Genomic DNA, 13,042 nt, shown 5'->3' with positions numbered 1-13,042 from the left:
GACCTCTCTCAGAACTGTCAAGCATGGTGGTGACAGCATCATGCTGTGGGGGCAGTGGTACAGCTGCATTGGAAAAACTGGATGGAATAATTAGGACAAAGGATTACCTACAAATCATTCACCTGAAATCCTTAAATCAATAAACCTAAGGTTGACATTTGGAAATGGTTGTTTCAACAAGACAATGATCCCAAACAAACATCAGAATTGGTTCTAGAATAGATAAAGCAGACTAAAATTAGACTTCTTAAATGGCCTGAACGTCAAACTTGTTGAAAATTTAAGGAATATGTTTAAAGCCAGGTCTGAGCCATGAAAACAACCAAATAAAAAGAATCAAACATTTAACCAGATATTTGCCCGACACTTGTTCGTGGCTATAAAAATGGTTTCTTCTGTGCGTTGCCAACAGACATTTCCCCTAATTTTAGTGTGAGTATGTGTATACATTTGAGCAAGTATGTATAATTTCACCCTGTATGGATTAGGCTTTGCAGTAAATTCATAATTATACACACAACTCTTCTTTTTAAAAATCATTGTAGTAGTTTGTTGTATAATTTTTTAACCGTACAAAGGCATTCATGCCCATGAGTTGGTCTAAAAAACGTTCTCCTTTCTGCCCCAAACGTTGGTCCTGTAGGGGGCAGTAGTGCCCCAACAACCTCCACTAAAATGTACAGAAGAAGAAGCGACGGAGGCGGGTTGTACTTGGCGCGGGTGGACGGTTTGCAGCTGTGATGCTGGTGTGTCACCGTGTTAAAACTTTATAACGTTACTCTGCAGAATGACGTCGTTTGTAACCGAGGTGCTCGCCAGCTCCGGCAAGCTGGAGAAGGAGGACCTGGCCAGCAAAATAAGCAGGATGTCCCGGAAGGTGGAAGATACCAAGGTAGTGTTTTTTTTTTTTTTTTCTGGCTAGCTGTAGCATCTGCTAACGTTCGTATGAAGTAAAGTTTGAACCTCGGTTAGCTGTGAACGTCTGGCTGCCAGGTAAGCTCTGCTGGGACATTTAAAATAACACTGATCTCAAAAAGTGGTTGTAGCTTTCCTTGACAAAATTCACTACGCCGACAGGACGGTTAGGATGATGTAAAAAGTACAAATAGGATTTTGTTAATATTCGTTTGATGCTGTATTTGATGCTGGAGGCTACGTGTATGTTTTCTTGGCCAAATCTATGTAGATGTCTTTGATCGCAGCCTTTTCAGCCTTACAGTTTTATGTTGTCTAAATGTACTCCACATTTTTCATTATTATTAGAGTTTTGCTGATAAAACAAAATGCTCTTCAGTCTACATTTTAGTTGAAGAGACAAGGGCGGTTTTATAGATGTTCTGATTTATATTTTGACATACGAACTAGTTCTTCGACTGCTGGGGAAGAATAAAGACATACCGTGACTTCATTTTCTACACTTAAAATCGTTGGTGGAAGGTGAAACTCAAGTCGTTTGCAGCTTCTTCCAGGATTGCACTATATTCACTTCGCTCAGTCTTCCCAGTCGTTTCAGACCAGCTTCTCTGTCCCTGGTGAGGAGGAGCATTCCCACACCATGATGCTCTCATCGTGTTTCACTGTGGGGAAGGTGTGTCCAGTGTTATGTGCAGTATTAGTATTATTTATCACCAAGCAGTTCTTTGCATGTAGGTCAAAATAAGCAGAGACTTCCCCATGTTTGGTGACGGATTTGTAAAGTGAATGACTGACTAATAGTTCACCTGACAACAGATTCAGAGTTGCAATGGGCCTCTTGGCTGCTTCTCTGATTACTGTTGTTGTCCAGTCTCTTGGTTTAGGTTGACAGCCAGGTCTTTGTATGCACATTTGGAAGCCACATTCAGCATTGTATTTAGGGCTTATATGGATGTCATTTTCCTTGTGAAAAAAAATAAAAAAAATAATTACATCCATCAAATACAAAAAATCTGTTTTTGTTATACGACTGCTGATCAGATGCACAGACTTTCCAGCTGATCAAATTTCTCTGTGTTCTTCCTCAGGAGGAAGTGTGTGACATGATAAACAAGAAGTACAGTGAATTTTTACCGAATCTTCAAGCATCAGAGGACCTGATGGTGCAGATTGATACGGTCTCTAAAGAAATGGAAGCTCTTAAAAACTGCATTGAATCTGAGGTATGTGTGAAATTTAGTCTAAACGATTGGATGTACTTGTAGGATTTTGACTGTTATACTTTTTGTTTGTGCTGATTTAGGTGCAGCAGAACATCCACGTGGCAGTGAACGAATACTTAAAGCTGAAGCAGCAGCTGGAGAAGAACACTATGATCATAAAAATGCTTGAACACTTAAAACAGGTAGATTGTATTTGCTGAATGTTGCTGTTGAACGTTTGAGCATTTCATTGTCTGACATGAGTGTTTTGTGGAGCAGTTTCACAGTGCGATGGAGGACTTCAACAAAGCATTACAGGAGAAGAAGTATGTCGATGCTGCAACCCATCTAGAAAAGGTAAGAGTTACTTATATTTTCCAGCCTTTCCTTCCGTACTAAATTATATTAAAAGTTCAGATGCAAATAAAATTATTCAAACAACCTGTGGGTGTGATTTGTTTGCTTGGATCATAAAAAAACTAAAAGCCTCTTTAATATAGTTGCAACAGACTTTCTAAAATGAGCTAATATAAAAGTATCAACAACCGCAAACTGCACTGTAAAGATTTTCTGTCTTGATCTGTTGGTGCTGATCTAGGTTAGTCCAGGTACTAAAAAAAAAAAATCTCTATTTTTATGCCAGACAGAAACCATATTCATCCTCATGTTTTTGGATTAGTTGATCATACAGATAAGAAGACCTGAAAACATCCACGCTTCTTTTAAAATGTTCATGGTTTCCAAATATATTTTATTTATACGGTACATTTAAAAAATGCAATTTGTTTAACCTAAGTACTGTGCAGTACTAAAACAGATCAGAACCAAGACGCAAATAAAATAATAAAATAGAGCAAAAACAATAAAAGTGGAAATTAAACATCCTGGGAATACTGAAATTACTCAAATAAAACCAGAAACAAACCAACTCACACTGTCAAAAGCCACTTTTTAAGAGACTTAAAAACGCAAGAGAAGAAGAAATTGTCTAATACTTACAGCAGGCAAATTGTGCCATAATTTTGGGGTCACGACTGAAAAGGTCTGATCTCCTTTCTGCTTCAGCCTAGTTTTTGGCACAACCAACAGAAGATGCTCAGCTGATCTAAGGGCCCACAGTAAAACATAAGGCAAAAAAGAAAGTCAGAAGGACGGAAGAGCAAGACCATTAAGACATTAAAACACCAAGACAAAAATCTTAAAATCAACTCTTCAGCACGCAGGCAGCCAGTGGACAGATGACAGGACAGGAGAGATGTGTTTGTGTTTGCGGGTACCGTTTAAAAGATGAGCGGCAGCATTCTAACGAGCTGAAGGCTGGAAAGAGAGGACCGACTGATCCCAGCATAAAGTGAGTTGCAATAATCTAGTGGGGTTGTGATAAAAGCCTGAATTATTATCTCCAGGTCTTGGTTTGACTAGAGTGGTTGCAGTTTGGCAATCTGGTGTAACTGATGGATCTGCAAAACACTGCTGACCTTTTTGTTGAACTTGAAACCTGAATCCAGGGTTACATCACAATGTTTTGGACTCAAATGTCTTGAATTTCTTAAAACAAAAAACCATCATACAAAATTAACAAACATCTCAGGATATTTTGGTGCCATGTATGCTTATTAAATCTGACGCATGCCATATTTCTCTTTGTATCTAGCTTTTCAGACATGCTTGGCGTTAAAATTTTAATCAGCAGTGACATTTAATCATTAAGCCTTTGATATTAAAGTTATTATATCACATCGCTTTATTTAAACACACACTTTAGGGATTTAGGAAGCAGATGGTTTGTACGCTATATTTGCTTTTTTCATAAGTTTAAAAAATATAAGGTCAGAAATTCTGCAGCCTTCTGTTAAAAATAACATCAATAATAAAAATGAATTTTTAAAAGGGTGACAAGTTATAACCATGGTTGGTTATTTATGTGAATATTGAAGTTAAAGTTGCTGATCATTGTTTTATTATAACTAAATAAAATATTCATATATATATATATGGATAAACTTCCTGTACAGGCGGGGAAAAGTGTGGATTCACTGAAGGATTGGAAAACATCTCAGCTGCCACTTCTCAGCTCTCTGAGCTCTGAGCTGACCGTGCAGAGAGAGAATTTAATTTACCACCTGGGAGACGAGTGGAAGCGCCTTGTCATCTGGAGATTACCGTCCACCAAAGGTAAAAAATATTCTATGTCTGAAAAGAGGAACCCATGCTTTGTAGAATGGAAAGCTATTTCCAATATTTACCTAAACTGTTTGCCATTTAGAATATACCCGTTTAACTGTATAACAGCAGTAGTGATGATCAGACGTTTTTCTTCAGAATCTGCAGGTCCGAAGGCCTTCCATAAGATAGAGCTGGTGCTGAGTGATGCCTGCATTAAAGACTTTGAACCGAAGCCAACCCCACTGCTGTGCTCCGTCCTGCAAGCTCTGGCTATCCAGGGAGACCTTCAGAACAAAATCAAGCTCTTCAGTAAGAACAAGCAGCTACATGATAGGTTATTCAGACCTATCATTGTACATATCAACACGTGTATTTAACCAAAATAAACTGGTGGGATTTGTTGAATATTTATTGTTAACCCGGTTTTATAGTTTTCCAGGTCTGGATATGTTTGCAAAAAGAAATTAGAATGTAGAAAAATACCTGTGTTCCCTGATCCTGCTGTCTAAACGTTGTATCCATCCCTTCCTTCCTTCCTCCCATCCATCCATCCTTCCTTTCTTCCTTCCATCTGTTTGTCCATCCATCCTTCCTTTCTTCCTCCCATCCTTCCTTCCTCCCATCCATCCTTCCTTTCTTCCTTCCATCTGTTTGTCCTCCCATCCATCTATCCATCCTTTCTTCCTTCCATCTGTTTGTCCTCCCATCCTTCCTTTCTTCCTTCCATCTGTTTGTCCTCCCATCCATCCATCCTTCCTTTCTTCCTTCCATCTGTTTGTCCATCCATCCTTCCTTTCTTCCTCCCATCCTTCCTTCCTCCCATCCATCCTTCCTTTCTTCCTTCCATCTGTTTGTCCTCCCATCCATCCATCCTTCCTTTCTTCCTTCCATCTGTTTGTCCTCCCATCCTTCCTTTCTTCCTCCCATCCTTCCTTCCTCCCATCCATCCTTCCTTTCTTCCTTCCATCTGTTTGTCCTCCCATCCATCCTTCCTTCCTCCCATCCATCCATCCTTCCTTTCTTCCTTCCATCTGTTTGTCCATCCATCCTTCCTTTCTTCCTCCCATCCTTCCTCCCATCCATCCTTCCTTTCTTCCTTCCATCTGTTTGTCCTCCCATCCATCCTTCCTTCCTCCCATCCATCCATCCTTCCTTTCTTCCTTCCATCTGTTTGTCCATCCATCCTTCCTCCCATCCATCCTCCCTTCCTTCCTTCCTTCCTCCCATCCTTCCTTCCGTCTATCCACCTGTTTCTCTGTCCGTCCTTCCTTCCATTCATTCTCTCCCTTCTTTGACTTTAGTTGTTTTTCAGTTGAATTATTGCCTGACAGCTGGAAATTTTCAGGCTGAAAATCGTCGCCCAAAAAAAAATCTGTGTAGCAAACAAAGTCGCATTATTTTGGCTGATTTTTCTCCTTGCACTTCATATCCAAGCCCAGACCTTCCTCTCGTTTTTTAGGTCACGTGCTTCTGAAGAACATGCTGAAGCCACTGGTTATGTACGCATCTCTTGAACTGACCTTATCAGAGCAGCAAGGTGAGGGTACCATCCTGGGCCTCGAGTGTTTAGAGGAGGGCAATGAGGAGCGATCCACTCCTTCACAGGTCTACAAGAAACTACTGCTGGTGTTAAAGACTCTACACTCACACCTGCTGGGTAAAACACGGCATAAAATGGTACCTTTTTTCTTGAGATAGTCCCAGGTTGAAATCAAATTGCTCTTTGTTTTTTTTCCCCAAGACGTGTCCATTGGGGATAAAAAGCTCTCAGCTATCCTTGGGGAACTGATTTGGGAAGAAGTGTCAAAGTGCATCATCCATGATTGTCTTGTGTACTCTATACCCACGAACAGCAGCGACCTTGAAAGATACAACAGTGTACGTACCAAAACATCCGAACGCTGCCTCTTGATTAAAGCTCTTTTAATTGGCTCTATTTCTCTGTTAAAGGTGATTAGAGAGACAGAGGTGTTTGAGGAGGCTCTTAAGAACATGGAGTATCTGCAGGACGATTCCACAGACCTGCTCAAATACGCCAGAGATGTCAACTGTCACTTTGCCAGCAAGAAATGCAGGGACGTTATCGTGGCAGCACGCAAACTCATGACCTCCAAGATGCACAACACAGTTAAAGTATGATTCATTCAAGAGTGAAGATCTACATATGGAAAAATAGGATAATGTATGAATACAGTTTTGTAGATGTGAAACACTTGATTATAGGTGTTAATTATTATTATATTAACCCTTATTCCTTGTTTGTTACCAATGAAGGTAATAAAAAAAATCCACTTTATTAGATTTTAAACACAAAATGTTTACATACATCAAGTCCCTTGCAAAAGTACAAACGATGTGTTTTATAGAAAATTTATGCAAAACTCTGCCAAGTTCTGTGCATCACTCTGAATACACCTTCATTGAAACTTAGTAGTGGCAAGCTGTGGGGAGGCTTTTCTTCAGTAGAGACAGGAGAGCTAATCAGCGTTATTAGGAGGATGAAGCTAAATCCAGGGCAATCCTGGAAGAAAACCTGTTAGAGGTCACAAAAGACTTCAGACTGGGACGGAGGTTCAACTTCCAGTAGGACAGCCACCCCAAACCTACAGCCTCAGCTGTAATGGCACGGTATAGGTAAACATCCAATTGCATATCTGTGGCAAGGCTTAAACATTGGTGATCCTGGATGCTCTCCATCCAATCTAAGCATGAACTATTTTCCAAAGGAGAGCAGGTGGACATTTCAGTGTCTCTTTGTGAAAAACTGGTAGAGACATACCGCAAAAGGCTAGAAGCTGTGATTATAACATAGTATTGACAAAGTGGACTGAATACAAATGCATGCCGCAGTTATGCGATTTTTATTTGTTGTAAAATAAAAGATAAAAACAGGGGGTTTTTTTTGTTTGTTTTTTTACTTTTTAATTTTAGACTAGTTTGTGTTGATCTTTCCCTTAAAATAAAAATGAAAGGTTGTGTTTGTAACAGTACAACATGTGAAAGTTTAAAGCTGTGAATATTTCTGCAAGGCAATTTAATTACTTCCTTATTAATTCCTTGGATACGATTTTATGTTCTGTGCCAGTTTTGACTTTTTTCTTGGTCTTACTGGACTTCTGCCCTGTAAAAGTGTTTTCCAGTTCTGGAAAAGGATTAAAAAATGAAACTTCCCAGACTTAATTCCACTTATCCTTAAGATATAAAAGATTTAAAAAAACTGGAGTTCTAAACATCAATTAGTGGTGCCTTCTTTAATTTAGTTTCTATATAGAAATTGTCAAGTTTTTCCACCATTTGTTTTTCACACATTTGAGCCTGGAGTAGAATTTAATTATGATTTAAAAAAATATGTAGGAACTATTTTCTTACGAACAAATGCACTCAGTGGAATCATTTTACACACCGTAGCTTCATTTCCTTTTCTTCTGTGTTAGATCAACCCAGAGTCGAAGCTGCGGCTCCCCAAGCTGCCTCCTCCGAGTTCAGAGGTGAAAACGAAGCAGGAGGTGGTGAAGGAAGAGGTGTCGATGGAGAACTCAAAGCAGTTGTCCGCCTGCAGTCTGTGTCTGCCAGCCTGTCGCATCAGCGAGTCGGTGCAGCAGCTGATGGAGCTGGCAGTCAACACACTGTGTGAAGCTGTTGGAAGCTCCACACAGTGGTCAGTTTCAGAGACTTTACTGTTTTAGCTTTTTGTGTTTAAATGCTGCAGGACTCCTTCCAGGACAAAAACCCAACTAATAAATCTGTGATCTTTTCAGTGCCTTGCAGCTTTTCTTCACTGTGAGAAACATTTTTCAGCTCTTCTATGATGTTGTGCCGACGTACCACAAGTAGGAATGCTTCCGTCTCAGGTCATATAAACCAAATATTGTCCCTGTGGAGATGAACATTTGTCACTTTACTCCTTCCAGGGAGAACCTGCTGAAGTTTCCTCACCTTGCCGCCGTGCAGCACAACAACTGCATGTACCTGGCACACCACCTGCTCACCCTGGGGCACCATTTCAGAGCCCACCTGCCACAGCCCCTCAGCGAGGGTGTCGCAACGTTTGTCGACATGGTGCCTGGATTCAGGAAACTGGGTGAGCTTAGAGTTCTGCGTTCCTTTTAAGTCTGGAAAAATGTGAACTTTGATGAAGGCGTGTTGCTAATCTTGATAAATATTGAAAAACAAAACATTTATGCAGAAAATAAACAAATATGATCTTGATATTTATTCCCTATCCATCCATTGAGTCGTTTATTTGTCTGTTCATTTATCCATCCATCATCCATTCATTAGGCCATATTTATTCGTTTATCCACCTACCCCTTTGTTTATCTATCCACCCATTAATCCTATTCATTCATTCCTTCTTTCATTTGTTTGTCCATTAATTTATTCATTTATTTGTTTATTCATACGTTAACCGGTTGTCACCCATGCGTCTGTTTATCCGTTCATCTGTCTGGTAGTCCATCTGTTCATCTATCCGTTCATCCATTCCTTTGTCCATCCCTTCATTCGTTCATCTTACAATTTGTGAACCATATTTGATTTGTCATTTAATCACTCAGTTGTCAGTGTGCGCTTTCCTTTTAATTTGAACTTGTTTAGATGTACCCAAGCTTAGGTCTCTCCTTGGTTTTCTAGGTGCTCAGTGCTTCTTAGCTCAGCTAAATGTGCAGAGAGCTGAGCTCATTGAGAGATTGTCCACTGCTCACAACTTCTGCAACCTGGACGACGAAGACAACTACATAGCAGCCAGCAAAGCAGTAAGACAGGTGAGTGGAGAGAGACCTTTAATGGTTAAGTCTTCTCGTTAGTTTCTAACCTGTAGGTTTAATTGTTTCATTTGCAGCAGGTTTATGTTAGGGGACGGTGGCAGTCGTTGTGTCTGACACTTCACCAGCCTTGCCTCCTGATGGTGATCAGAGGTCTCGGTGCGCCTATGTATGGCACTTGTCAGTCTGCTCCAATGTAGCCATAGCTTCATGTCACCACTGTCAGCGTGTGAATGGGTGGTCTAGGGACTTGATAAAGCGCTATACAGGCGCAGGCCATTTACCTTGTAAATAACGGATTTTTTTCTCTACTTATTTTGCTAATCGATTAATCTATCGACTAGTTTTTTCGATTAATAATCGCATAGCAAAATGTGCCTAATAGGAGATTTTTACAGAATTTGAGGAGTTCTGGATGGACCATATTTACAGACAAAGAAGGTTTTTGATCTTAAATGCAAAATCTATATATTTTTTGTACAACTTTGGTCTAATTACTGCTCTGAGTGGGTTGTTCTTTCAGCAAATGGCATGTTTTAAAGTCTGTATACTCCAGTTAATGATTATTTGATCACTAAATTAGTTGACAATTATTTCAGTAATCGATTAATCACGATTAATCTGATTAACTGTTACAGCCCTACTTTACTTACTGTCACTGACCACCTTTAACATACATGGAAGGTTTTATTTTATCATCTATTTCTATAGTACTCTTGTACACAATCAATTACTGTATGTAATGTGGAGAAAAATGCTTTACTCATATAAGAGGGCTAGATTCATTAAAAGTAGCATTCCTTTCGATCAGATGCAATAAGATTGATGACTGAAAATCTGTTTTCCATTCATGCACACATTCTCACTAACTGCTGATTTATTTCTGTCTGCAGGTCATTCATCAGCTGAAACAGCTGGGCACAGTGTGGCAGGACGTGCTTCCGGTCAGCATCTACTGCAAAGCCATGGGCAACCTGCTCAATACCGCCATCATGGAGATTATTGCTAAAATCATGATGCTTGAGGTTTGTTTTTATTTTTTCTTTATTGCACTTTACAGTCATGTTGCCTTGGGTTTATGCGTTATGGGTGTGTAATGTGTTAAAAATAAGTTTAAATTATGGTGTCCCTAATTCTGTCGGTTTCACATTCATAAATAAATATCTGTAGAGGTGAAGGTTATTTGACCCCATTCAAAAAACTGATCTGGAATCAGAAATATGAGGAAAAAGTTTCTATAATTGTAAGGATTTCTATAAAGAAAGAAAAAAAAACATCCATTAGAGATATTGAGTATTAGGGTGACTGTTCTTTGTGATCCACATTTCCTCTCTCACTCTCTTTTCTTCATTATCACAATATCCCCACCAGTCCCCATGACCTTTAGGGTCTCTGCCACGTTATTCTACGTTTGGGGATCAAAACTGGTGAACATCCATCCAGCCGACCAAATAAATTAAAAGGAAAACTTTTTAATCAGAGTATGTCATCAAGTCAGTTGAACTTCTGGAACATTGATCTGGTCAGTTCAGTAGTAGAGGTAGTTGTTAATCAGTGTCAATGTTTTGGTTTTAATGAAATGAACAACAGCTGCACTAAAGCGGCAACAATGAGACGACCCCAAAAACAGGAATGGTTTTGCAGTTGAAGGCCACAGACATTTTTCTGTCTGCTTTTCAGTAGTTTTGCATTTGACCAGCGTTGGTGTCACTACTGGTAGCATGAGGCAATACCTGGACCCCACAGAGGTTGCACAGGCAGTCCCAACTCTGCCAGTATGGCACATCAATACTTCCCATTACCCGAAGCTTTGCTGTGTCTTCCAGAGACAGGCATTTACTCTAGAAGAGCTGGACGGGGCCGACAGAGGTCCTTAACCCATATCTGGGTTATATCTGGACCGGTATCTGCTCTTTTGTAAGAGGAGGAATAAGATGAGTACCGCCATAACTCTACAAAGTGAACTTCAGCTGGCCATTGACATGAATGTCTCTGAGCAAACCATTAGAAACAGACTTCATGAGGGTGGCCTGAGTGCCGGACGTCCTCCAGTAGGATCTGTGATCGCTGGCCGGACCATGGAGCTCAATTGGCATTTGCCAGAAAATATAATACATACATACATAAGACATTTATAAGATCTAATGATGCTCTGTGACAAACTTACCCTCATGTTTTGTACATTTAAGTTTCCAACACATTGTGGAAAAGGATGGAATTTGATTTCGTTATTTTCCAGGTCTAGATAGGTAAGGAAATGGACATTTTTCCAGGATTTACTTGCTATCCCCCCGTCTAAAAGATGTATTCATCTATCCAACTATCTGTCGTTCCTTTTTCAACCCTTTTGAATTTGAAATAATAAGGAATTGGGCAGGAAAAACCGTGTAGGACCTCGGTACCTGTCATAAACTAATGGGGGGTTTTGTGTGCAGGATATTTCCTCAGAGGACGGGGAGCACCTTCATACAATGTGCCAAACCATCATTGAGGAAGGCCCGCTGGTGTTCATCCCTCTGGCTGAGGAGAACAAAAATAAGAAATATCAGGAGGAGGTGCCACTCTACGTGAAGAAGTGGAGCACTTTTAAGGAGCTTGTCATTGTGCTGCGAGCCAACCTGCAAGAGATCGTTGACAGGTTAGAAACACCTACAGGCGTGACAATACAAAGAAAATTCATTTTGAAAGCATGAACTGAGGTGTTTCCTCATTGATTGATATGATTGGTTGACTTTTTTCTGGGATTCTTCTCCACAGGTGGGCTGATGGTAAGGGTCCTCTGGCTGTAGAGTTCTCCAGTTCTGAGGTGAAGAGCCTGATCCGAGCTCTGTTTCAGAACACGGAGCGGAGAGCTGCTGCTTTGACCAAAATCAAATAGACTATTAGAGAAACAACAAAACTACCAAGCAGACTCTGTTGCACTTTTTTCCTCAGTGGGAAATCTGACCCTGCCTTTACTCATTGATGTTTTATGTAAAACATTCACCTGCATGAAAGATGAACACATTGTTTAAGACAGGAGGTGCTGCTTTAGGGGGTGCAGGCGTGTTGTAATCAGTCTGCAGGATATTATTCCTCCACCCTTACTGTACAAATACGATTCCACCAACCTCTTAAAGATGTGGAGGTTTTCAGCTGCACGTTCCTCTGAGTTGGTTTAACTAGAAGCTTTCATCTGTTCATGCGTGATGAAGCTTCCAGAGTTAATCAAGCCTCGGCTTTTTTTTTGTTTCAGATTTCTTTGCTTTTTCTGTACGGATGTCGTTTAATAAGACTATGTTTGAAGTTTAGCACCCATGAAGTGGTAAATTGCTTGCAAACAACTTAAAACTGAACTCATCTGTAATATATTTATTATTTGTTTTAATAAATTACAAGACTTGGCTTCTTTTCAGCTTCACCTACATTAAGGCTCGGTTCTTTTCTCATACCCAACAAAAAAACAAACTTTCGCCCATTTTTCAACCTTGAAAGATATATTTTTTTTATCCCGCAGACCTTTCTTGATGTGATCAGAGAATGTGCTGAGGTGCAATTAAATACTTACAACTCAGTGGCTGTGGCTCAAGGTCATGTTAATGGCAATGATGAAGTTGATCATATAATGCACCTAGTCTAAATATATTTCCCATTTTAACACTCTGCTTCTTTATGTGACATCATTGATAAATTGGGACAAGAAGCTCAATGGAGACCTTCACACTTGTGGTTCAACCTTGGGTACAATTTCCATATGCATGAAAGTGCCACGTTCATCGCTTAACACAATAATATCCAAGCATAAACAGCATGGTAACGTCCAGCTTTCATGTCACTCAGGAAAAAAAGGGGTTCTGAGTCGCTGAAATAAATGTCTTTGGTTGGGAAATGTGTATATACCTTGTGAAGATGCTGGCTGAAGCTGCTGATAATGTCATTATCCACAGTGAAGCAAGTTTTACATCATTTTGGGCTGCACGGCCACATGGAGAGGAAGAAATCAATCCAAAAGCAACA

At 40.0% G+C, this 13,042-nt stretch overlaps 1 protein-coding gene across 1 annotated transcript; it reads left to right on the top strand.

Moving 5' to 3' along the window:
* The first annotated feature begins 687 nt into the window (after positions 1–687).
* Positions 688–12,452, top strand: zw10 (zw10 kinetochore protein). Its single transcript, XM_047378237.1, has 16 exons — positions 688–892; positions 2,004–2,138; positions 2,219–2,320; positions 2,397–2,474; positions 4,133–4,292; positions 4,440–4,592; positions 5,743–5,940; positions 6,025–6,161; positions 6,234–6,416; positions 7,718–7,941; positions 8,042–8,113; positions 8,195–8,364; positions 8,916–9,046; positions 9,940–10,071; positions 11,482–11,684; positions 11,804–12,452. The coding sequence occupies exons 1-16, from the start codon at positions 788–790 to the stop codon at positions 11,922–11,924; spliced, it is 2,304 nt and encodes a 767-aa protein (XP_047234193.1). The 5' UTR covers positions 688–787; the 3' UTR covers positions 11,925–12,452.
* The last annotated feature ends 590 nt before the right edge of the window (positions 12,453–13,042 follow it).

Source organism: Girardinichthys multiradiatus, chromosome 11, assembly GCF_021462225.1.
Source record: "Girardinichthys multiradiatus isolate DD_20200921_A chromosome 11, DD_fGirMul_XY1, whole genome shotgun sequence".
NCBI lineage: Eukaryota > Metazoa > Chordata > Actinopteri > Cyprinodontiformes > Goodeidae > Girardinichthys > Girardinichthys multiradiatus.
The sequence above is the reverse complement of the archived record's forward strand: the minus strand, read 5'-3'. Positions and strand labels throughout refer to the sequence as shown.